The following is a 26,427-nucleotide window of genomic DNA, read 5'->3' as shown; positions in this document are numbered from 1 at the left end:
ACACGAGGCAACAGGCACAAACTGAAACACAGACAGTTCCATCTGAACATGAGGAAAAACTTTTTCACTGTGAGGGTGACAGAGCACTGGAACAGGTTGCCCAGAGAGGTTGTGCAGTCTCCTTCTCYGGAGATATTCAAAACBCRCCTGGAYGCRATCCTGTGCAACGTGCTCTAGGTGACCCTGCTTGAGCAGGGGGGTTGGACTAGATGATCTCCAGAGGTCCCTTCCCACCTCAACCATTCTGTGATTCTGTGATTCTGTGATTCTCAGAAGATGTCTACTCCAGCTACTCACACTGGAGCGTTCCTTCTTGATAAATACTTTTTCTGAGATGTACAACACACATTTCCAGCAAGACCAAGAGCTGGGTATGGATGTTCTCCATAAGTGGAAGCAGAGAAAGTGCAATGTTGACGACAAATGTTTTCCATCCATCCGATTTCTTTTTTTCTGTAACAGCTGTGAGAAAACCAAACAAAACCCGTATTCTCTAGCCTAGCCTCTGCTTACTAATTCCCATACTCTTTCCACTGCTGTAGTAGTAGCTCTGCCCCCATCTCTGGAAACTTCAGACAGCTGGCTGTATAGGAAGACCAGTTATTTTTAAATTTCCTTAGATCATTATGATATGCTTTTATTAGTTTACCTTTCTTAATATGACATGAATTAATTATTTTGCATAGTTCTATCATTCTCATTATTTAGTGAAAAATTCTTGAAATTGTACAAAATGCTTTTATTTGAAAAAAAATCAAGACAAGTAAAAGGTGTCTGCTTATCAAGCTGAATGTTAAAACATACTTTCCATTTCCAAATACCACTTCTGACTGTATTAGCAATGCAATCAGAAACAATCATTTCATTGCAAAATCTTTAAATGTTACCATGGGTTTTTACAATAGTTGTCAAACTAGGACTGCAGTCCATAATTGCTGAGCCAAAGCAGTGTGTTTGATCACATCATATGAACACAGTTGCACTTTTCTTTATAACAAGGAAAGCTAAGGTCCATTTCAGTATTTCTCTGTGGCCCAGTATCCAAGAGAGTTAAGAACTTTGCCACCACTATTTCATGGTGAACAAGAAAAAGTGTGGCCCGGGTACACTTTCAAATTCTGTCAGAGCAACATCTCTCTGCTAAGATCTGTCTTGGTAAGAAGAAGCAATTGAAATAGGCCACATCTTGTTTTCAGCTGCTACATTCTTTTTTGTTTCTGGTTCCCAACTTAATTAGATTTTAAAATCTGAGTGTAGTAAATACAGTTATGTCTGCTAAGAAGTGAAAGTGAGCCATCATGTTTTCCGGAATGAAGAGTCTCAATGAGCAAAGTCTGTCTTCTGTCACCAGTTCACGGAGCTGAGGCATAAATTGAAGAGAAATATTTTTATGTTCTGTGGTGCACGCACGCATCTCAAATGGCAGATGCTCAGCTCCAGGACCTTTGTGTTATCAACTGCACTCCTAGGACTTTGCCAAGAAAAAATGCAGATACCATGTGTCTTTTAATGAAGCTCAAGAGGGCAGCATCGGAGTTAAAAAAACACGTGAGACCTCAACGCAATAATCCAAACAGCTGCAAAGGGAGCAGGCAGGATTTCCCTTTAGGGCTAGAAAACACATCTATTCTTCCCTGATCTTCACTACCTCCTCGTAACAAAAGGAAGTATAAGTGAGAAGGGGAGAAGCCGCTGTGCCTTACTGGACATCCATCCAGGGAAAAGAGGTCACCCTGACACAACACAGTGGTTCAGTCTCACTAGACATACTTGTACAGATAGTGATGACGAACCAGTGCTGCACCTGGAATTACCACGGGGCCCCTCTCCATCCTGACCGACAGGATTGGATCTGTGTCCTGTAAAAATAATACGACGTTTGGGAAGGGGCCGTACAGCCTGTGCAGGACTTACCGAGCGGCCGGTTTTGGAGGGCAGCCCTTCCCACCCGAGCCCCGCGCCCCCCAGCTGCCCGCAGAGCGAGTGGGGCACGGTGCCGCCCCCCGGCGGAGCGGGCTGCCCCCCGCGCCGAGGCCGCGGCGCTCCGCACGGCCTCGCCGCCGACCCCCGACCGCGGGTGCCCGCAGGCCGCGGGCGGTGCGGCCGAGGAGGCGGGCGGAGGCGGCGCGGCGCGGCGGGCGGAGGCGGCGGGGCGCCGGCGGCGGCGCTGTGCTGTGCTGTGGCAGCTCCGCGGGCGCCGGCGCCGTGCGCAGCCGGCGCGCAGCAGCCAGAGCCGGGCCGGCGGCGGCTCCTTCCCTGCGCGCCCTGCCGGGGCGGGCGCCGGCTTGAAGCCGCAGCGGCGGCCTCTTGGGGCGCGTGTGCGCGCGTGGCGGGGGTTCCCTGCCCTCGCCCCCGCCGCGGGCCATGGACTGGCAGGTGCTGACCAGGGAGCTGTCCCTCTACCTGGAGAGCCAGGTCCGCGTGGGGCTCTTCGGCTCCGGCGTGGGCTTGTCCTTGGTGCTGGGCTTCGGCGTCGCCTACGCCTGCTACTACCTCAGCAGCATCGCCAAGGTGAGCGGGAGGGCCGCGCCGCGCAGCGCCGGGCGGGCTCCTCAGGTGTCCCGCCAGCAGGGACACCGCCGGGCGGGCACCTTCTCGCGAAGGTCACCTGAACGCCCCCCTCCACACMCCCCCCCTTAAAAATAACGGGTAACGCGAGAGGAAGGCACTCCTGGCGAGGGCACCTGACATGGCGGGGGGAGGGCTTCCCCGCCGCCCCCCGCTCCCGAGATGGCGGTCGGCGGCGGCGCCCCCTTGCGCGCCCCGCGGCGCCCTGTCCGTCGCTGCGCTGCCCGTGGGCTGCCGGCTGAGCCGCGGGGGAGCGGCGGGGCCCAGTCCGCGCGGGGAGGGGGCGCCGGCGGGGTGGCCTCCCCGAAACGTGGTGGCTGGAGGGGGAGAAACTTGAGTGGGGGCTGTGAGTGGGGAAGGGAGGTCAGGGGTCCTCCCTCTCTTCAGTGAATGACCCGTGCTTTGGTTTACTAACAGCACAGCTAAATAGGGGAGTTTCCTTCTCTTCCTTGTGTCTGCCCTCTGTGCCATCACGACTGCCTTTGGTCCCAGCATTGGTGGTTTTTCGTGGGGCTCAGGCACTTCTGCATGTCTTCCGGTTGGTACCGGTTTCACGAGTAGATCATGCATTCGCATATAATTTGGATAGCAGTGAGCCAGGCTCTAATCTGATCTGAAGTGGCTCTGTGGAGCAATGATGGGAGTGCCTCGCTGAATGCTTAATCAACTCAAAATATGCGTACCAAAAGATTTATGGCTGTTGAAGACATGCGTGTTGCCATAATCATTCATAGACTTGCTGAGACCATACCCTTCCTCTTCATCCGAAAAAGGATACTTCCTTTTTGTCCAAGGAGAAAAACGAAGGGTCAGGAGGACATGCTGCTATTGCTGTGCGTGGGCCACAGTTCTCTTTAAGTCTTCTGGTATTGCCCCTCTAGCGCTTGCATGTGGGAGAGTCAGTGTGAAAGACAGGTTTAAGAAATACGGTCGTTAATACGTGAGCCATTTGGTACACAGGGTTTCCCACATCAGTTGGTACGCAGAAGGAAGCTTTGAGAAAAATACCTGTGTGCAGAGCACTGAGAGGTGAGTGCAGCTGTGTACTGTAGCATGAGACGGGAGGAGAACGAGTGTCCTACTAGGTTAAAATAGGTACTACAAGTGTACGGTCAAAGTACATGGATTAAGCTTAATTTCTGCATGGTGCAATACAATTGCTTCAGTAAAATCTTTGTCACTTACTGTGAGACAGTGTGTTTTTGATTCTCAATGAATGGTACGATGCTAGTAAAAGTAGACCTTTAATATAAAAAATATATATATATATGTATATATATCAGAAATAGATAATGAATCCGTAATGTTTAATGTTCTTCTTTTTTTTCTGGCGGGCATTTTGGCATTTCCTTTGGTTTTGATTTACTTATCTCTTTACCATGAAAACAAAAAGCATTGCAAATAACTATATGAAAGAAATCAGTTTACTGGGAGAGGATTTAAACAGGCTTTCATTGATTTTTTTCATGAATGCTGATGCCTGACCGTAGTCTCTCTTCCTAGAAACCCCAGCTGGTGGCCAGCAATGACCGTTTCTGCCGCTTTCTCGAGGAACATTGCCCTGTTGTGACAGAAACTTACTATCCCACGATTTGGTGCTGGGAAGGTCGGGTGCAGACACTCCTGCGTCCCTTTATCACGTCCAGACCCCAAGTAGAGTACAGGAAGTAAGTGCCTTTCTTCTGGAAAGCTGTTAATTGTGTAGCTGGGTAGTGGTTACCTTACCTTGAGCGCGTAACAGCTATCATCATTGCTCAAGCATGTGCTCATCTTTTCTGCTTTATACCCACCTTTGCAACTGACTCCACTGATCCTGTGCTTGGAACCACCTCTGTCCTGGATTCAATGTATAGTAGATTTAAAAGCTAGGGGCTCCCAAATGGCTGTATTATAGCTCAGGGAGTTTTAGTGCGCTGAAGTATTGGTGGCAATGTAGGAACGTAGGTGGTTATGTGTTCTGGTGATTGAATGCCATCAATTTGCAAAGGCCGTGCAGTCACGTCCATTCGGCTGGCACATTCAACCTTAACTGTAGTATGGCCACATTCAGCCCTGTTTTGAGTATATAAACTTTCTGTGATTTCCAGAGTAACTTTCACCTGCAGGGTTTATCTTTTGTTCTTTTATATCTAAATTCTGGTAAGAAAAAAATTGTATTTATTGTTTGTCCTCAGTTGGTCTCTCTCACACAGGAATGAGACTCAGTCTGGCAAATGAGGCATTTGGCACAAGAGCTAAGGAGAAGTACTTTTATGCTCCGGAACCTGGACACGGCACAAGTTGTTTCAGCTCTGTTTGCATGGTAGAATAGATTTAGCATTTAGCTTCCCTTAGTTTTAGTAACTAGGAAACATTTCAGCGGTATAGCCGTGTCCACTTTTTTAGCCCTTCTTGTATACTCTTTATTTCAAGGTTTATGAGGTAAGAGAGGCATAGTTCCATGCAGCAATGCTTATTTTGCACCTTTTAAGATTGTGTTGGCAGTACACACCAGCACTGCATCTACTTCCCATTACTGAAAAAGGGCAAAGTTGAGCTAGTGAGTCCAGCAAGGCTGATGAGCTTTAACATCTTGAGTAGATGCCATCAAGGCTGTACTTTCGAATAAAAAGTCGAATGCAAGGTAGACTTCTGTTTTGGTAGTTCCTGCACCAACGCTCTAATACAGTGTTCATTGCCAGAGAAGAGGAAGGATGCTCTATGTTTCTAAAATACGACTGAAACCCTCTTCTCATTGTTCAGTGCATGCTTAGCTTCTTGGGATATTGTCATATTTGTTGCATTCTTAAGATGATTGTTTTAAGAGTGCGTTCTAGCAAAGTTTGTGGAGATATAGGATAAAATCCTAGCTTCACTGAAGATGTAAAGGTATAGTAGTGTGTGTCCGTGTTCCATGTGTTTAAAACAAATGTTGTTTTCAACACCGAGTGCCATCCATTAGAAACGCTTCTTACCTGGAAAAGGAAAAAAAATCTGCTAGATGTTTAACATGTTGATTGTCCAAAGCTCTATCAAAAGATTCTCAGACAATCCAAAGGAAAACTGCAGTATACAAGCCTATATAAAATATAGGCAATGCCAAAATGCACGTTAGTTACCAGACTCCAGGACATCAGAAGTAATTCATGAAAGGCCAGCTCTTCAGATACTGGAAACTGGCATTGCTCCATAGACTGACTGTGCTAACTCATGTCAACTGGAGGTGGGGCTCTTTGTGAATGGTAAATGTGCAAACATACCTAGTTAGGTGGTGTTTTATACTTTTAATATTAAAACAATGAAAAATTAAGATTTCACTCTTGGTAATTTGTATACTGTGAGCACTCTTAATAGTATGGATGTATTTTTAAATCTAATCATTGTTGTCTTGAAATGTACCTTTCAGTGAGCTCATTAAAACAGCAGATGGAGGACAGATTTTGTTGGATTGGTTTGATAATAATGACAGCTTATACTATCCGGATGCCAGCACAAGACCCACTGTCCTGTTGTTGCCTGGTCTGACAGGGACGAGCAAAGAATCTTACATTCTACATATGATCCATCAAAGTGAAACACTTGGATATAGGTGCTGTTGTATTTCATTCCTAGTATTTTACTTGTTCTAATAAGATCAAATATAAGTATGTATATGTGTAAGATGCATTCCTAAGGCAGGTGAGATCCAGAGAAATCAGTTTATGTAAGGAAGTATTATTATTAGTAATAATAATAAAATAATAATAGAATTATGTAACAGGCGATAAATTCCAAAGGGCTCTTTTAGTATCTACAGACGTACTCCACATTGCAGTGGAGGAAAGCTAAGTCTGCATAGGCCCTTGCTGCTGCTCCTTAAATTATAGTACCAGTACTCAGCTGTGTTAACTTTGCACTTTCTAGAGAAGGGCTTTGTATTCAGCTCCAGGAAGACTTGTGTGGAGGGGTTGCTGTTGGGAGCAGGTCAGCTTCTGAATGCAAAATCGCTTGACTCAGCAGCCTCAGATTCCTGAGTACAGTGTGCAGAATGGAGTGGTAGCCTGCTCCTACTGGTGATCTTTGAAGGAGAGGTTTGTAACCTCTTAGCTGCTTAATTTAGTTTTGTTATTAAGGCTACTGGTCAGAGTTGTGCAAGATAAGTGGATTAGTCAATTACGTAGATTCCCTTATGTAATCATATTGCTGCTACTGTGCTTTAAAATAAATTGTCATTGCTCCAGGATCTGTATTTGGAATATTACATTTTGTCACTGCAGATTGGCTTCTGGCACTGACTATATTAAGTTCTTCAGATATGTATATATGAGCATTTATGTTTGTGTCTGGCTATCTATTCTCTGTTAGGAGATTTGGATAACTGCTTTACTAAATTATGAAAGTAAAGCAGCAGTTTAACTGCTTAAAGTACTTTTAAAATCACTTTGCACTTAATTTAACAGTAAAAAAATATCAGCGTAGGAAAGTCCCCAAATCAACAACTTCTCTGTACTAATTTTTTATATATTCTGACAGAAATATCTGCATTTGATCACATAAGAAAAGAGAGTATAACATTAAGAAGGAGAAGCTTTAGGTCAGATTTCAACAGAATGATGTAATTTTGTTTTTAAATAGCAACATTTGAAAAATACCAAAAGAAGTCATTTTTATTGCATTTAACCTATCTAAAATATATATATTTTATTTAATAAAATTATCACACTGAGATAGTAGAAGAGCAATAGCAGATTTTTTAAGAAAAAATATATCCTTAAATCAAGGTAATACTTACTAGTAGAAAATTCAGCAACTCCCACCAGGATAGAGAAAATAGAAACTTATGCTGTTCAGGACAAAAAATTCCCACCTCCAAGAAGTTGTTCAAATCTTAGATTCAGCTGCCATTGTAATTTTGATTTGGCTCATTTCTTACTATTTAATAAAATTATGTAAATTTAGAGGATGTCTACACGTAGATCCATGACATCCTCCTTCGGAGCAGTACTAATTAGTTTAGGCTCAGCGCTGCACTGACATAGCTTATGGTTGACACTTTCCCAGTTCAGAGCGCAGGCAGTGTCCGCTGCATATGCTATCTTCAGGTAGCTCCTGTGGCTCTCATCCTGAAATCTGACCTCCACTGACAAATCCCAGAGTTCATATAGAGTTCCAGTGACTTCAGTGAACTCCATTTTGGCATAAAGGTCCTTTCACACAGGTCAGATTTTAGAATCTGTAGGGCTGTAAATGTTTATGTGCTAAATATGTGTGTAGAACTGGCTCATTTTTAATGTATTTTCATTTTTTTAAATCTTTTTTAGAAAAACGAGCAATGTAAAATGTTCCTCATATAGAAATGTATATAATCAAATTTATTTTGTCAATTTTTAGATGCGTGGTTTTTAACAATCGGGGAATTGCTGGGGAGGAACTTTTGGTAAGGATCACTTTTAAGATAAGTGTCTTTCATGTATAAGCAGTATATATGGAATCAGCAGTGTCTGTTTGGAGGGCTGGATTTAAATGAGAGAAGCTCATAGCTCATGTTGGAAATGCACAGGGAGAGAACCTCATCATCTGGTTGGTCAATAATATGCTGATAGTCATCTTTTATTTATTTTATTTTAAAACTCAAAGAGGCCACCCTGTCAACACCATATTTTTGTGAACATTTCATTTTAGGAAATTGTTTAAATTATTAATATCTGTAAGAGTAAAATGAGCAATCCTTAAACTTTTTTTTTCCAAAAACACCTCAGTATCTAAAATGTACACATCCAGGAAATGGTATTCACTCAATACAATTTGCCCCTATTGTTTTAATATACAAATCCAAATATGAGCCGTGGTAATTACTTTGCTAACTGCCAATATGAATTTAAGCTAGATTTTGATATGGTTAATAAACTTTGCCATTAACATTGATCCATGTTATGGATTATTAAATGAACAAATCAGATTTATTTAGATAGTCATATAAAAGTTAAATGTCTTTTTGTATTTTTCTCAGCAATTATGACACAAGTTCAGCTCTAAAAGGAAATTTGTTGTGCTCAGAACATACATATCACGTTTGCTCAGAAATAACTGGCAATTCCACAGATGACTGTATCTTGAAGCTAAGTATTTTCTGCAGCTAGGCACAATATGTGATGAAATATTGCTGAATAAGCTTTGTTTTTTCATATGCATTTTGTTGACAGTTCTGCAGCTGGTATGAGTGTGCATAATACTCGGTATTGTTTTGCATTTTTTTAATCCACTGATTTCAGATGTTAAAAAGCTCAGAATGTTTTCCCATAATCAGTTAAAGCATTTCAATGCGAATATTGCCATGTTAAAAGTAGTTTTCTGCATACTTTTGGAGATGGGTCTACAAAGCAGTTTTGTGACACACAAAGTCCTTATTGATGAATTTCTGAATTGTTAAAAGATCTCTTGTTTGGATGCATTGTTTGTATTTTAGTGTAATCGGATTTACATATTTAAGCATTATAAGATCTTACTGTGAAACAAAAACAGCTGAAATTATAACATTTTCTGCAAGAAGGGTTCTACATTTTAATATAAAATCCCCAGTTGATGAATTTGAAGTGTCTCTGAGCAACACAGTAGAAATTAGTCATGCAAGTAATTCTTTTTCTAGTCTCTTTAAAGATAGATTTAAATTTACATTAAATAATAACTATTTAAGGGTAAAAATGTACTTCTYATTCGTGTGTTATTGAAAGTTATTGTGTGAAAGTTATTGTTACTGTTATGGAATAATCAAATATTAGATGACCACAGTCAATGATGTGAGCTAAGATGGTGTTTTAAAATATATTCATACAATAGCTATACATTAAATTTTCAGGCATTAACTGAAATTAAAGTGCAACATCTCTCTCTAGTTTTGTAACCCTTTAATCAAATATACTTTCACGTAGAATACATTAGACCCTAGTTTCCAAAAATAATTTTTTTTCCTTGTAAGCTTGACAATTTAATTAAAATAAAACACATTCACACTGTTTATAATTAATAAGGTGTAATAAAGTGAACAGTGATTCATGTGGATGAGTACTGCAAATGCACCATAAGTGGAAATTGAAAACATTTTCAGCTTTAATTATCCAGGCTTAGCTTTTCTCCCATCTGTATTTTATTTTTGACTTAAACTTTTTAATATTCTTGTTAAATTAAACTTTAAATAATTAGTTTCATCTAATTAAACTTGTTAAATTAACCACAAATTTCCAGGCTGTTTAACTGAAAGCCATTTAAAAAAATACCTGAAAATACACTGTTGCCTTAGGCAACAAATAAGTTCAAGGAACTCATAATTAAATATTTGTATATTTATTTTTAAAGTTTATATTGAATTTTAGCAGGCCAGCTACTACCTTAAGTTGAGTCAGGGTCACTAACATGTGTAGTAACAGCTGTATATTTAAAAGCTCTCTCTTGGTGTAGGTGAAATCTAGAGAACACCATGAGAAAAATTTATCTTGCTGAGATTCTTATTGTACCGAAGATTAATTGTCTCCCATATACTGTTCCGGACAGTCCCTCAGATTGTGGGCTGTATGAGTTGTCTGCACAGGTGAAACCCTAAAGCTATGCTTACCCTTCAAGTAAGCAGGAAAGGGGTTAGCTAAATTCCAGTGATGGCAGTGGAAGTCATTCCAAGTCCCAATTCAAGATTTTAAGAGATGCTAATAGTAGACATGGTTTCATTGCCTTAGCTAATAGAGAATTTTAATAAATTAGGTAAATGACACTGGTAAATTTAATTATCTATTTATTTGCTTTTATTGTGTGTAGGATCTAAATACTGGCTACTTTTTAAATGCTGGCTTACATATTTTTGGGGGTATTTAAATGCGGGTAAAGATGATGAAATTGTCATTGTAACTTTCCTTTCTATGCATTATAGCCCTCGTGATCTGTTTTCATTTCCTCAGGGTATTTTAAAAATATCAGTGCCTATCTAGCTCTGATCTAGCTCTGATCTAGTTTTATCTAGTTTAGCTAGCAGCTCTATGTTCAGATTTTGTCTAATGACTGGATGGTTGCAGATACTGAGCTTTTTTTTTTTTTTGTAACGATAACAAGTGTTATCACTAATTCCTTCCTCCACCTCCTTGTGAAATGATCTGGGTTCATGTTTGCCGCTTAGTGCAGTTTCATGAGAAATATTACATTTGTCATGTTATATAAATGATCCAATGTACAGTTTGCTTTGTCCTTAAAGGATGATGCAAAAGCTTATGATGGCACTTTCCCCTCTGACTCCTTACAGACACCAAGGACTTACTGTGCTGCTAACACAGAGGATTTAGAAGCAGTTATTCATCATGTACACAACTTGCACCCCTCAGCTCCATTTATGGCAGCCGGTGTTTCTATGGGAGGGTAAGAAATTATGTAAAAGAAGTCTCAGTGTAACTGTGATCAGAAAACAAGACTGTTATAGCCTGATTATAAATTACTGCTCTGCAATATATTTACATGACTTACTGAACTGGAACTAATTTGGGTTTGTCTCCAACAGTCAATATTCAGAACACTTTTAGAAACTTAACATCTTTGAATCCTTTAGCTCTGTGTTAAATAGAGTTGAAATTGGCAAACATTCAAAAGTTGAGGGAGCAGGAAGAATGAGAGGAGACACTGACAGACAGATTGACAGACAAACAGGTGGGCAATACAGTTTTTGGAAGCTATGGAGACCGTGTTTGGAACAGAGGGATAAAAAATAGGAACTGGAGCTAACGTATCGTGTTTCTTAGCAAACTCTGGGAATTACAAGATATAACCTTACTCTGGGTTCTGCAGTATGTAGGTAGGTTATGCTGGAAGAGATGTGGGTATCTGCTCTGTCTGGCTCAGAAGCATGAAGTACTAGTGTTGTTGAAACCAGTATGGGTTGATGTAGCATGTGGTATTAAGACTTCCTGTGTCCTGGCTTCTCTCCAGAAACTACAACTAGAACAGACAATGATAGCACAGTTGCTGAGAAAAAGCACTGCTAGAAACTAGGAGAAATGTTCAGACAGCCTCTTTAATGACAACCGTAGGAGAAGAGAACTTCCTTTAGAAATTCTGTAGGGATAGTGGTAACTTCCTGAGAATTCCTCTTTCTGATGGATTTTATGGAGGATGGGCAGATACAGCCTTGCATATTGACACTGATCTACTAATGACCTGTAGGAGCTTTGGGACAAATACAGGTTTGTTCAAGCAATACAGTTATTGATAATCAAGTAAATAAGTAACTTGGAAGCCTCAAAATTAATTAAACCAAACTTTTTCCATTATTGTTGCTGTGATTTTGCCAGTGTCTTCCATGTAATCAGGATTTAGGGCATTTATCTTATTTTGTTTTAGAATCATAGATCATAGAACAATTTAGGTACAAAGGGACCTCTAGAGATCAACTGGTCCTGCTCAAAGCAGGGCTAACTGATGTTAGATCAGGTTGTGTAGGTCCTTATCCAGTCAGTTTTTACTATCTCCAATAATGGAGATTCCAAAAACTGTCTGGGCAAACTGTTCCAGTGTTTGACCACCCTCACTGTGGAAAGTTATTCCTAATATCTGTTTGGAATTTTCCTTGTTGCAACTTGTGTCCTTTGCCTCCTATTCTCTCACTGTGCACCTCCAAGAAGAGTCTGGTTCCGTGTTCCTTACAACCACTCTTTAGATAGTTGAAAACAGCAATAGGATCCCCCTTTAACCTTCTCTTCTCTGGTCTAAACAGACCCATTTCCTTTAGCCTCTCGTATGTCATGTGCTCCAGCCCCCTAATCATCTTGGTGGCCATCTCCTGGAATCTCTTCAGTGTGTCAGTGTCTATCTTGCCTGGGGAGCCCAAAACTGGACACAGTACTCCAGATACAATCTCACAAGTGCCAAATACAGGAAAATAATTACTTCCCTAGACCCATTTTCTGTGCTCTTACTAACACAGCACAGCATGAATTTAGTTTTCTTCATTGCTGATTCATGTTCAGCTTGCCCAGCTGCAAATGTGCTTTATATCCCAGGCAGCCCATCCCACTTCCACCTTCTGGATACTTCCGTATTGCATTTGAACTCAGTCAGGAGTTTTTTGTTAATCAGGTGGTCTACTGCCACTCTTGCTCAACTTTCTGCAAATCAGAATGTGCCATACTTGTGCCTTAAGATCAAACAGTTGTCCTTGAAGATCAAACTGGACTCCCAGGGACCCAGTACTCCTGGGCCCCTGGGTCCTTCAGGGCTATCTCACATGGGATGCAGCCAACAAGATCCCTGAACAAATTTAAGTCAATTCTCTTGAAGGCCAGTGTTGTGATTCTGCTGCTTACCTTTCCCACTTACCCACTTCCCTTGCTCCACTTCCTCCAATCTGTGGGTACTCAGTGGGTACCCACTCAGGTATAACCCACCACAAATGATCTCAGCAGCCAAAGCTGATATCCACCTACACACACTGAGAAATTCTTTGATATATGTGAGTAGCAGATCCATAGAGTATTTCCCCTAATGGAGTCATAGATTGTGTATCAAAAGATTGTCCTCAGTGCTCTCCAGAATCGCCTGGTTTATTTGCATCCTGTGTTGTTGTTCCAATCAATGTCAGGATGGTTAGAGTTCCCTGTGAGAATCAGGGCCTGTGATGATGAAGCTTCTTCCAGCTCTCTAAAGACTTCATCTAATTCTTCCTCTTGATCAGGAGGTCTGTAGCAGATGCCCACCATGATATCCCCCTTGTTGGCCTCCTCTCTGATTTTGACATATGAACTCTAAATTGGTTTATAACCTGCACCAGAAAAAGTTCTCTGCATTCAAACAGATTCTTTGTTTAAGGTGCAAACCCTTCTCCTTGCCTTCCTGGCCAGTCCTTCCTGAAGAGCATATCTGCATCCATCACAGCATTGTAGTCTAGTGAGCCGGTGAGCCCTCCATGTTTCTGTGATCCCAATGAGCTTGTAGTTCTGTGACTACACACAGACTTCTAGTTCCTCCCGTTTTTTTCCCTTGCTGTGTGTTTGTGTACAGTACTGGCACTTGAGATGGGCCGCAGTCACACTACTATCTCAGGGAATCATGAGAGCCTCCCCCATCACGCTGTCCCTTGGGTACTTCCTCAGTGCCTGCCAGGCCTTCACTTCTCTTCAGGCTTTGGTCAAGCTTCAGGCTTTCCCTCGATAAAGCTAGTTTAAAACTCTATCCGTGAGGTTAGCAAGCCTGTTGGCTGTTATCCCACTTTGGCAGATGGATGCTGTCTCTCCCCAGCTCAGTCTTTTTTGCATGCAAAACATGAAATAACATGCTGTATTGGAAAAACATATTTCACTGGAGATGGTCAAAGCCAAAGATATGCCTTGTGCACACCTGGAGGCTTGTTTCAATATTGAGATACAGATTTAAAGCACAATAGTTCTTCCTGGGTAACTTCATGTTTGGTGCACCATTACACTAAAACTAAGAGGGCCTGGGTGTGTTAGGGGAGGCACTGGGTTTTCAGGGCTGAAGGCGCAGTAGAAACTAAACTTTCTGTGCTTGGTCCAAAAGACCAGTTTGGCCCTCAGTGTCATTTCTAACCTTGGATTAACCTAGTTATGGTATCCTAAACGGTAGCAGAGTCTGTTAGTATGGCACAGGGGATCTGTGTTCTATTCCTGGCTTTTACCTCACCACCACTACTGGGTGATTTTAGGCAAGATTTTCCACCTTGCTCCTCCAATACTTTTTTTAAGCCCTGAACCACAAAGATAAGGCATATGCTTAATTTTACATAAAACTGGAATAGTCCCTAATCATCCACAAGGGGACTGTTTCCCTGCTTCAGAATAAATTGGAGCACTTACATGTTTAAAATTAAGCAGGAGCAGAGATCTCATCAGGAGCATATTGTGAAAATCATCCATTTATCCTAATCTTATAATAGTTTTTATTATTTATTTCTTTTCAAAATTTTCTGAATAGCCAGTTAATTTATATATTAAATGTTTGCCCAACAAAAAAGAAAAATAACTATTCATTTCACAAAGGTATAAATGTAAATGAAAGCCCACTTGCTCTCCTGATCCTCACTATGTATTGTTTTGGAAAGGGCCTATGTTTTCTAACAGAAAGATTCCTAAACCTTCTCCCACCACATATATTCTGTAAATTTCATTAGAGAAGTGGCTTTTTGTGTGACTGCAACATTTTTACTGGTTTATGGCTCAATTTTCTTCTTATGCTAAATGGACTGATGACTCACAGGTTTTCCCTCTTCTGTGGTTGGGAAGGGAGTACATGTTACCTATCTCCGACATGTGTCACAGGTGACCCTCCCCACTGGGTTCACTGTGTGAGTTGATTGCAGGAGCACACCCAAGTGCTGTTTGTTGTTCTTTCCTCTCCTGGTTCCTACCAACTGGCAAGTCTTTGGAAGACCAAAAGCTGGTCTCTCTTTTGCACTGCTGTCCTGTCATTCAGTAGATTATGCACGGGGATAAAATCTCTGTTATGGCAGGCTGGCTCATGATGTCATTGTCTCCCAAAGTATGGTAGATGAAGCCAAGGTACAGAGAGCTGGTGGTCCAGGGAGGTATATTAAGCTGTAGAGCTAATAATGCTTTGAGTTAAAGACTTGATATTCAAATGATTGTTGGTTTCCAAGAAAATTTGGGGCCTCAGACAGTAAAGTAAGACTTCTAGCTTTTCTATTATTACTTTTCTTTCACTATCTTTGTGCTAATTTAATTTTTCTACATCTGAAGAGTCAGACAGTGGTGAAATCTCCCCTTTCTTCATCTCAACTATACCTCAGCTGTGGAGACTATAAGTTGCAATTGGTCAGAAAGGCGAGATTTAAGCCATTTATTTGACTCATAATTTTTTTGGCTGATGTTATTAATTAACCACCCCTTCATTCTTTGCATACTTTATGCTAAAGAACAGCTGTATTCTCTCATATGTATGAGGTGGGTGTTGTGAATGAGTGATGCACTTCACTCATAAGAGGGAAGCACCACTATGTTTATTGCGGTAAGATAGCGACTTAACAAAGTTCAATTGTAAATAAGAATGATTTAACGAGGTTTGATTGTCAAGGTTCACTCAGTTATTTACTGCATGAAGGACAGGGTCAGATGCGTGTGCAACAGAGACCCTCCCATTGAGTCACAAAGTTCAGAAAGGATCCCCTTGCTTTCTAAACTCCTTCTGAGAGGGGAGCCTAGGTGTGGCTGGATCCARTCTTAGTCCCAGACTTGGTCAACAGTTCATGTCTAAAGGAGCATGTGCAAAGGGGACCCTCCCGTTGAGTCACGAGGTTCGGACTGGACCCCCTTGCTTTCCAGACTCTCCCTCGGAGGAGCCTAGGTGCAGCTGGATCCAATCTTAGTCTCAGACTTGGTCAACGGTTTATGTCTAAGGGATTATGTGCACAATTAATCAGAGATATAACTCAACAAAGTTTTGCAACGTTTGCAAAAGTTCAGCATGCTATTAATCACTTACTTGAGGATCTGTCACGGGTAAGGAATCTCTCAACCTCGAGGAGTAACCTTGAGAGGCATCCCTGCTCAAGAGGAGGTTCTTCAGTGCAGCCCACTGCCATGCAGGAGAGCTCAATGGGCTCTGGGCTGCCCCCTATTTATGGGGGGGGAGATGATTGACTCATAGTCATATTTGCATGCTAGACAGGTCTTAGTTGGTGCCTGCTCAATTAGCCCCTGCCTACGTGCTGTTTACAGGGAGGCCAGGTTGAGGGGGAGAGAGCATGTCACAGGGGGAAGGAGCACACCGTCACAGTGGGATAAGGGTATTGCCTTCAACTCAAAAGACAGCTTCATAGTGAGGCATGCATACCAGGGGCAGTCTGCATTTATTGGGCAGACTTATCAGATTTATCAGGAAGACAGTAGTTTTCAAGAGTTCTAAGACCAAAGAAATATTGTAAAACTTACTAACAATTTGGGAATACCTGTTCCTTGAGTAAGGTACATTGACATGACCTTTTCCCTCCTTCACTGATATAAATATGAATAGTACTTCTCTGTTTATTTTTAAATGCACTCCTATCCACATCCCACACAGCGCACTCAGTTCCTCTCTGCATGTAGAGAACGAAAGCAAACTTCATGAGTCAGATGTTGATTACGTTAACTACCTTCTAGAAATGCTAAGCACAACTATATGGCTGATAAAAGAAACTATATGGAAAAACAGACAAAAAAGATAGCTTTAAATTGAAACAAGCAATTTGATAGTATATATGTTTCTGTTTTTCATTTCTGTTTATAGCATGCTGCTTTTAAATTACCTGGGCAAAACTGGCAGAGACACTCCTTTAATGGCAGCTGCAATTTTCTCTGCGGGTTGGAATGTTTTTGAATCTGTAGAATCTCTGGAGAAGCCACTAAACTGGCTTCTTTTCAACTATTACTTGACTACTTGTCTACAATCTTCTATCAACAGGTGAGTTGCCTTCTAAACTATATAGCAAGGTGGAAAGATGTTAGCATGAGATCTACAGCAAGTATAAAGAATATTGTCAAAATTAATGCTGTAGCAACATTTCACATATCTGTTCTGTGTTCATTCTCCTGTAAATTTTGAAATTAAAAAGACATTTTTGCAAAACAAATTTTCATCAATGTGGCTGAATTTCTCTGCTCCTCAGGGAAGTCAACACAAGACTAATGCACTTCTTGATTCRTTAGTAAAGCAAACTGTTTTATTACTTTTTGGACATATGCATGTATTGAGTTTGAGTATGTTTATATATATATACTAATTTTTAAAGGTCAGCCTTACTGCAAAAACATGGAAAGAACTAGTTCATCCTTTGCTTTGTAAAATTAAAGTGTATTTTGTGTTCCTAAATATTTGATTCTCTTAATCTTTGGCACCTTTCTAATGACTCATGCAGATTCTGAATATGTTTCTGGATGTGCCTGCATAGGAACAAACAATTCTCCTGCTTTTGGATTCCAGACAGATTTTTTAATATGACAGAAAATTTAAAACAAGCATATTCTTGTATTTGGAGCTATTTCTATATATGTATCTGTAAAGCAGAGGACTTGTACATCTGTTTGTAAGGCAAAAAAGCAAAGCCCTCCACTTTTCCTCTCTTTCTTTATAGGCATCGACAAATGTTGGAGAAATTATTTGATATGGATCTTGTGATGAAGGTATGTGAACATATTGCTTCTGCTTTAGCTTGATGCTGTTTTCCAAATGCTGACATAGTTCCCTATTTGAATTCTGTACTTTAGGCTAGAACTGTTAGAGAATTTGATAAGCAGTTCACTTCAGTCATGTTTGGCTACCGTACAATTGATGATTACTATGAAGATGCTAGCCCATGCCGCAAGCTGAAATCAGTAGGAATTCCAGTGTTATGTCTAAACTCTGTGGATGATGTTTTCTCACCTGGTCATGGTAAGTCTAGGCTTTTAAAAATATATTTCTCTGTATGTGCAATGATTAAGATAAATTTTATAGGTCTGAGAATGAACTATGTGTGAAGGTTTATTTAAATATTACTTGTACATAGGATCAAAACCTCCAGGGTTGGATTAGTCTTGCAATTTATCCTACACTGTAACACACTTTAAAGACAGATAAAACATCTGATAATGGAGAGGACTGATTAGTATAGAATGCAGAAGCACCTGGGGTGGCAGTCATCTAGCTAAATGTTAGGTGCCTACATCTGATACAATCTCTTTAGGTTCTCTTTATAGTTCAAGAAAGAAATGTGCACTTTTAGGATATGAGTTAGCTCATTGTAAGGAAGATATCAGATGTATTGCCCCCCCAAAGTTCCCATTTATACCCACTGAGTATGAAGAGAGCCTATAATAAGGAGCCCAGTTACAGATTTCTGGACTGTTCAGAGTTCAATGAAAGTTAAACCAAGTATTTTTTATTATCATGCTTTGAGCCAGTCCCTATAAAAAATTTCTGGGACTTGCTCATGTTTCAGATGACTTGAAATCCTCATTAACTGTTGCTGCTCATGATCTCAGTGCCATAAACTCAAGCACCTGATAATTAAAAATAGGAAAAAAAAAACATAAGCTACCATGTAGGCCAAAATCCAGGATAAGGGAAAAGATGTAGACAATATGTGCTCCTACAAGGAGACGCACTGATACTAATAAAAATCTAAATAGAAGATGAAGCTGGCCAACTAGCAGCAGTATTAGCTAGTAACTAGTAGGCTGAAAAGTCTGATTTCCTTTTTCTTTCTGTTTTCTACCAAACACAGGATCATTGTGAACATTTTACTCTTGATCTTTAATCACGTTGCTAACTGTCTTAAAACAATCTACTCATTCCTGCAGTCTGTGTATTGGTTACAGTGTTTGAGAAGAGAAAGAGAACAGAAGTTAATGTAGAGGAAAAACACTATAATTAACAGCTGGTTGAGGACACCCTTTTCAGCAGTTAACACTTGACACCTTTAAATATGAAGTTCATACACTTGATTTATTTCAGGGAAGTTTTCTTCAGCCACCAGGAAGAGGTTCTTGTAGATTGAGTCACAGAACCAAAGTGAATAGGCAGACAGATGAGAACAACAAGTTGAAGATGAAAGGAACTCAAAGAGACTTTGTGTGTGTATGTACTATTTATGTGTGCTCACATATACTACACATACAAAACCATGCATGCACTTACGTTACTGCTCCTATTTTGAATACCTGTTAGAGACAAATGTGACATGAAAAGGGCTGCTCCAGTAGAGTGCACTAGGAAAAGACAGTCTGATTTCTTCTCTCCTTTGGCCCTGACACTGGCCAAACAAATGCTTAGCAAAAAATGTAAGATCAGGGCAAGCATGTAGTACTACTCCTCCAGAATACTGCATCTGCCTTCAGAAATTTGCAGTTCGGGGACTTTCTGAGCCAGAGTAAGTCCCTTTGTATTTACTAGCCTTTACCAGACTTTTTTTCCTTGAAACTGTCCAATTGCTGTTTCTGTTATAAGCATATACTGTTCTGGAAATGAGAGTGTCTGAATGTGGCCATTACCTAAAGTCTGTGTAAATATAAATATAAATATAAAATCTAGCCAGTGATTCTAAAGGTAAATTTTTGTGGGTTTTATGACCATTGGGATGACTTCCCCCATACTCCCAGAAGGAAGGTGATCCATTGTGTCATGCTTTTGCCAATAGGTATCTCAGAGAGGGAACATTGGCTTCACCTCTACATTTAGCTTTAGGTCAGTTTGTGGGTTCAGCTCTAAAAAGGAAATAACTGTGACAAAGCTAACTAGCTAGCACAGGTGAAAACCACAGTGAAGAGGTGGTGGCAGAAGCACAAGCCTGGAGAACTCGTTAACCTTTTCCAACCTATTCTCACTGGGACTGGTACCTTTGTTAGCTAGATTAAAGCTACTGCAGATACTCCATCTCCTTGACCCTTCCTTTTAAAATATAACCTCCATATCTCAAGAGCCAAAACCTGACCCCGTGTGGCTTGGCTAGGCAGAAGACTGTGTCCCCTAGAGTACATCTGTAGCAGACCCTTCCTACCTTGGAACTAGTCTTTAAAAGAAACACAGCTCTCAGTGAACAGTGAATTGTAGGGATGGTCTGTTGTGTAAGATTAAGTATCAAACCTATTGTCAGAACTAAACAATAAAAAAAATGCCTTAGAAGTCTGGCAGCATGGAGAGAAGTATGGGAGAGCACCATGAAGAACCAGAAACAAGAGACATCAGTCTGTTTTAATGACTGTCCATCCTCTTAAAATCTGACTCCAACCTGCCTTTCTCCACAAAAGTGTTTGGGTGGTTAGGCCACCACTCATTCACTGATTCCTTGTTTGCAGAGTTATACTTTTAGCTGTAAACCACTGTCCTACTGGTGACTAGTTTATCTTAGGAAGGGCTGCCAGGACAAATGTTGGTTTATAGCTAAGAGCGTGACCCTGTTATATGTGTGTATCTTTGGCTCCTTTTTTGTTGGTTTGTGCATTCTCGCTGTGAAAAGTTGTGCTGGCAGGAGACACAGTGCACTCTGATTAGCAGCCTAGAAATTGTGGATGCTGACGTCGGTTACTGGAGTTCATTCACCATGGCACTTTTGCTGGCTGCTTTATGTTAGCAAGGGGCTGGTGTCCTGGGATGTGACTTATTCTCGCAACTGGCTTGTTTCTTCTGACTTAAAAGTGTGTGGACACATGCAAGCCTGTGGCAACCAGAGGCAGCTTCCACTGACAACTGTGTAATGGACTCAAGGCCACAGACTTTGTTCTCAACCAGACTCCAGGCTTTCGCTGACTTTGGGGACTGGTTATTTCATGCCTCATCACTCCCAATAATACCTATCAGCTTCCAAGCTACCTTCCACTTCCATTGTAGACAGCTGTAGTTTCAGACATTGTGAAACAGGATTAGAAAACTCATTAGGGAGAGGGCTGTGCCAGAATTCCTTCGTGTTCAAATGTCCTTTATAAAGCCAGCCATACCTTCCTACAACAGATGATAGGGGCATACACACTCAAGTCTTGTTCGAGAGAGACTTTCCTTAAAAAGTACAGATGCTGACTCTGTTGCCTCTTACTACCTGACCATTTCTTCTCATGTAGCTTTTGGTACACTTTGTACTTCCCAGGAATTGTTTTTGAATATATTGTGAAAATGTGCCCTTTCATCTCAATCCAGTATTGGGAAGCAACAGTTCATTCCCAGTCCTTCCTTGATGCTTGGCAGCTGATGTATCTGTAGTTTAATTCTGGAATGCAGTTGTCATATTGCGTAATGCAAACTAACGAAAACAAATGCTTTCTTCACTGCCTGACACTTCTCTCACCATAACTAATCTAAACAAGCCACTGCTTGAGGAAATGTGTAATATAACCAAGTCAAGCCCTTTTATTTTATAAGTGTCAGAAATAAATTAAAAAGATTCAATGATAGCATTTTTCATCTGAAGTGCCATTTTTCTCCTCAGACACTTTTAGCAGCATATTAAGTATCCAACTTAAATTTCATATTAATGCTCACCCAATTGCTGCTGGTGAGTGTTGTGCTCAGACTGAAAGCCTGTCCATGCAGTTGGATGCCCTGCCAGCTCCCTCCTGATCCACTGCACTAAGTGGATGTTTGAAGCTCAGTTACTTTTTACCGAACTCTCTGAACCTTTGCGGTCCCTCTGAATCGAGACTTAGAGTAATCATTCCTAGGTGTTATTTTGCATCCTATTATGTAAACAGCAAAACTGAATGAAGTTGTCTGGAAAGACCAAATGGTCAGGGAATGGAAAAAGATTAAGGAGAAGGATAAGAATTAGGGTGAGAGTTTAAGTAACATGAAGAAACGAACCAAATGAGGGAATGGAAAGTCAGACAGCCATGAATTACTTAAGCCTGTGCTGCTTCCTATGTGTGTTTTTCTTTTTTCTTTTCAAAAATATTTTTTGCAAAGAACATATATCAAATTGATTTTGAACAAGGTGATTCTGCACATATCTATTTGCATCATGGTTCTGTGATCACAAATAACAAATTTGTGCACTACTGGATCAAATAGCAGTACAGATTTTGTTCAGTGGAAGCGTAAGTACAAGGTTACATTTGGACAAAAATGAACAGTAGTGTCTTTTGGCGTGCCACCCTATATCCCAGAGTGCATTGCATCCAGCGCTCCATTTGTTTGCCCTTTACATTGCAGAATTTGCTCTGTTGCATTGTGGGTTTATTTGTGGATGGCTAACAGTCCCTGGAAACAGCCTTGAGAAAAGTACCACACCACAGCCAAGCATCATTTGCATTTTGGCACTGCAGAGCAACACAACATTTTCAATTCTCTCCTGAGAAGCTGCAGAGCAAGAAATCCTGCTGGGCAGGAGTCATACAAATGGTGGCCCAACTGAATCAAGATTAACTATGTCAAGAACAGGCTTTCCTGTTCACCATAGGGTATGTAAGAGCAGAGGTGTAACAGTAGGTCAAACTTGACACCTGCTAAAAATCCTCATTGCAGATGGAAATAAATGGCTGCATATTCAGCACAGTGCTGGGGCTTGTGATAAGGGCGATGATCCGTGGCAAAGTCCTGCTCCAAATGAATGGTAATTTGAAAAGGTAGAACTTCAGAATGGGGAAGATGACATTCATAAAGATCTGTGTGAGGCTCACACCTTATCTGACGCAGAAGATAACCATCATCAGAGTGCTGCTAGGTCTCTAGGAGAGAGTTGCTGTGGCTGTTTGGAAGCAGGCAGCACATGCTGTTCACTACAGCACTGCCAGTCATTTGGGGAATGAATAACTGACCACTAGCAAATTGATTTGGGAGGTACCATTACTTTGGCAACCTCTGTGTGAGGAGTATGCAGAAATCACAGCGAGCTTTGCCTGTAAGGGCTTCCCCAGCTGGGTTGGTACTGCAGAGGAGACATTTATTGTCATCTCCCTTCCCCAATCCCAGCAGAGCTCTTGGCAAGAAGGGATATTTCTGTGTACACTTTGACACTAGTCTGACAAAGTGAATGATCATCTTGTTTTTGTACAACCTCAACTAGTTAAGAGATGTATTCAGGCTAGTACACAGCTGGTGCTGCATCAGATAGGATCAATGGAGCTCCCATGCTCTCTTCTATTCTTGGACATCAAATCTTTCCCTCCTAACACACTCGTCCTCCATATCCTTGCTTATAAGACAGCTCATCAGTACCCTCCATGCCCAGGGAGGCAGCTGCAGGATGGCTGTGGAAAATGTGATTCATTGCCAGGAGCAAGAATGAGGGACTCAGGCCTGCGCCTGATTCCCACTTCCATATCAGCTTTCTGTTTAACATGACCCGTGCAGTACTAGAGGGAGGAGGAGCAGATGGCTTGGTACAGATAAGTGGGCAAAATCTCATGCAGTGGGCAGAAGCTCACATGAATTGTAGCCACCATCTGTACACTGCAGTGTGTTCATCCATGGAGTCCAAAAGAGCCAGATCAGAGATTCGTGGGCAGATTAACTGAAGCAAAACCCCAGACAAGTGCTTGGTGTGGTCTGAAATTATGCATATGTTGGATTGCAAGAAATAATACATTGTTTTCTGGATCTGTTTCCAGCCTCTGCTGTTCCCCAGTCCAGGCTGGCAGGCCCAAGGCTTTCATTTCATTGACTTGATTTTTATTTTTGGCCTTACCTCAATATTGCTTTAAAAGGCCCAGAGGTGGTATTTGCAATTTTCCTGTTGAACAAAGGAAAAGTCCAAGGACTTTTTTTACAGAGTGAGAAACAGTGTTTCTTCCACCTAGAAAAGAATCAAAAACACTTACTAAATGTCATACTCTATAAACTGCTTAGATGTGTGCAGCTTTGAAAGGAGGGAAAGAGTGAAAGAAATGAATAGCCATGGAGTAGCAAGCACTTTGTATATTCTGCAAGAGAAACACCGTTGTTCTCTGGAGCTAAGTCTGCGTCCCATTCAGAACACAGTCCAGTACCTTATAGTATGGACAGGACCCTTATAACACAACATTCATAAATGACCCTGACCCTGCTTCGGATGCTGTTGGTTTAACCTCCAGGCTGCAGCCCTGGAGCGGAGCAGAGCGTATCATTCCACACACTGCTAGTAAGGACCTGTCAGGCACAGGCTGTTCCCCAGACTGGTGCGGGTCCATGCTTCTGCCCTGCTCTATTTTAACTTGCTCTCCCCTGCATCTGTTAATTACAGTCATCACATTCAGGATCTGCAGTGTGACTTAGTCTGGCTTGGGGCCCTTCTTTGGCTAAGGAATGGGTGCCATGTTATTCTAGTTGCTGGACGTTAAGGCAAATCAACATCTGAAGCACACAACAAGGAGGCTGCCAGCATCCAAGGGAAAGTAAGGAACTTGTGCATAATGAAGGTGGTGATACACAGGGATAAGGTCTATTCAAGGGTAATGACCTTTGAGATAGCAAATGTATAAAGGAGAAAGGAAAGGCAGACTCCCTGGGGTGGGGGTGGGGGTGTCTCTGTTGAAGTTCAATCAAAAAGGGATATGGACAACTGAGCCTCCAAAAAGTGAACCTGATTAAAGGTCTCTCTTCAAAAATGTTTTTTAATAAATAAGCCAGCAGTAGAAGTCCCATGAATGACTCACTGCTTTGTGTTGTAGTGCCAAGGCATTTTTGATTTAGCAATGTATGACCTAAAATCAGATTTATCTTCTTGTGGAATCATAACCTTTTCTGGACAATACAGCAAAGTTCTTTTACTTCTGTTTGGACAAAGCATGTATTCTTTTGCTGTTGTTTTTTCTGTCAGTCCTGATTTATGTACTGTAATCACATAATTTCATTTATGAATGTTGTGTTATAAGGGTCCTGTCCATACTAYAAGGTACTGGACTGTCCCCTGAATGGGATGCAGACTTAGCTCCAGAGAACAGCAGGGACTCTCTTGCAGAATATATGACGCTCTCTGCTACTCCGTAGCTATTCATTTCTTTCACTCTTCACTGTAATGYACTGAGATTTCTGCTTTGTTCAGAAGTATATTTAGTATACTTAAAGCTTCAGAGGAAATTGCTTAAAGCAACTAATGTTTATTAGTTTCAAGAGCATGAACACCACAGTTTCACAAAGTTCCGCTGCTGTGGCAAACAGCTCATATGATAATACTGTCATCCTGTCGCACTGAAATACCATTTGTAAATTCATATGCTTTCTCTGTTGTTAACTGACCTTTCTTTTCTTTCATAAAGGGAACTGCCCAAATGATAGTGACCATTGATTATGCCACACAACTATGCTCATTCAAACTAAGACTTACTGCAGGCTGCCCTCGTGCCTGTGCACATCTCGGGGTACAGTTCAGTGATCACTTTAAGCTAACCATAGGCTGTCACAGAAAAGGTCACCTCACCACAGTCCTCGTATGACTGTTCCTGCTGCCTTTCATATACTGGCATTAACGTGGTGAACCACATCAGGGAGCTGATCCAGCTGAAAACTAACCCAGCAAGAGAAAAATCCTTGTACTGTTTGTTCTAATATTACTTAAATCATTTTCTAGAAGTCACTATTCAGTAGAGTACCACCAGCCTACTGTGCAACATGGGGCAGATTTCTGTGACCTTGTGCGTTTGTTTGCCCGTTGTCTTTTTCTATTTATCTTGCTTATTTAGATTGTGAGTTCCTCAGGGCTCTTGCTGTCTCTTGCTGTGTTTGCATGGTGTGGTCTAAATATGTAGGTGTAAATGTAAGGCAAATCAGATATAGTCATGATAATAATCCAGGATCTTATTTAATGCAGCAAATAGGATATCTCACAGGCAAAACGTTACAACATTAAAGGTTTTTCTTTGGAGTGTCCTACTGGAAGAAGGGGATTCACCACTAAGGTGCCRCTTCCTCAGTTTTTCCAACGCCAAATATTGCAACACAGGTAAAAACTCCAGGCTTGATTCTCCTTTCACTTACACTGTTTATACAGAATTGTAAATTTTCATTAACATGAGAGCTCTTACACCAGTGTGACTGAGAGAAGCATCAAGCCTAGTGATTTCTGAAACTTTTACAGCATCTGGAAAAATCACACAGATAAGGTGAGTTTATGATGAAGAGAGAAACAGCTTTTAACACATCTGTGATTCCAAGTCCTGCAATATGTTTAAGCTGTGTTGTGCGTATTTATTCATGTAGAATATATATTCTCATATAAATGAAAAGCATTTAGGAGAAATTATTCAGGTGGCTGGCATTTCATAGAGATATATGGACTTAAACTCTTTTTTTCCCCTTTTAGCTATACCAGTAGAAACTGCCAAACAAAATGCAAATGTTGCTTTGGTTCTGACTTCTTGCGGAGGCCATATTGGTTTTCTGGAAGGAATATGGCCAAGGAAGTGCACTTACATGGACAGAGTCTTCAAGCAGTTTGTGCAAGCTATGTTTGAGCATGGAAACAAAATCTTTAGCATGTAG

General features: G+C 41.1%; 1 protein-coding gene across 1 annotated transcript; it reads left to right on the top strand.

The window, feature by feature from the left end:
- The first annotated feature begins 2,364 nt into the window (after positions 1-2,364).
- ABHD3 (abhydrolase domain containing 3) lies at positions 2,365-26,427 on the top strand. The gene is made up of 9 exons (XM_026058632.1): positions 2,365-2,511; positions 4,072-4,235; positions 5,954-6,136; positions 7,918-7,963; positions 10,811-10,923; positions 16,795-16,968; positions 17,639-17,687; positions 17,772-17,937; positions 26,249-26,427. Exons 1-9 carry the CDS (start codon positions 2,365-2,367, stop codon positions 26,425-26,427), a joined length of 1,221 nt encoding a protein of 406 aa, XP_025914417.1.

The sequence above is a fragment of the Apteryx rowi genome, unplaced genomic scaffold (genome assembly GCF_003343035.1).
Source record: "Apteryx rowi isolate R43461 unplaced genomic scaffold, aptRow1 scaffold_149, whole genome shotgun sequence".
NCBI lineage: Eukaryota > Metazoa > Chordata > Aves > Apterygiformes > Apterygidae > Apteryx > Apteryx rowi.
The sequence above is the reverse complement of the archived record's forward strand: the minus strand, read 5'-3'. Positions and strand labels throughout refer to the sequence as shown.

What these genes read in the sequence shown, in the direction of transcription:
- ABHD3 (XM_026058632.1), top strand. Translation starts at nt 2,365, where the DNA reads ATGGACTGGCAGGTGCTGACCAGGGAGCTGTCCCTCTACCTGGAGAGC. An exon ending in CCCCAAGTAGAGTACAGGAA is followed by an intron (nt 4,236 to 5,953) that starts GTAAGTGCCTTT and finishes TGTACCTTTCAG; the next exon opens with TGAGCTCATTAAAACAGCAG. An exon ending in ATATGGATCTTGTGATGAAG is followed by an intron (nt 17,688 to 17,771) that starts GTATGTGAACAT and finishes TCTGTACTTTAG; the next exon opens with GCTAGAACTGTTAGAGAATT.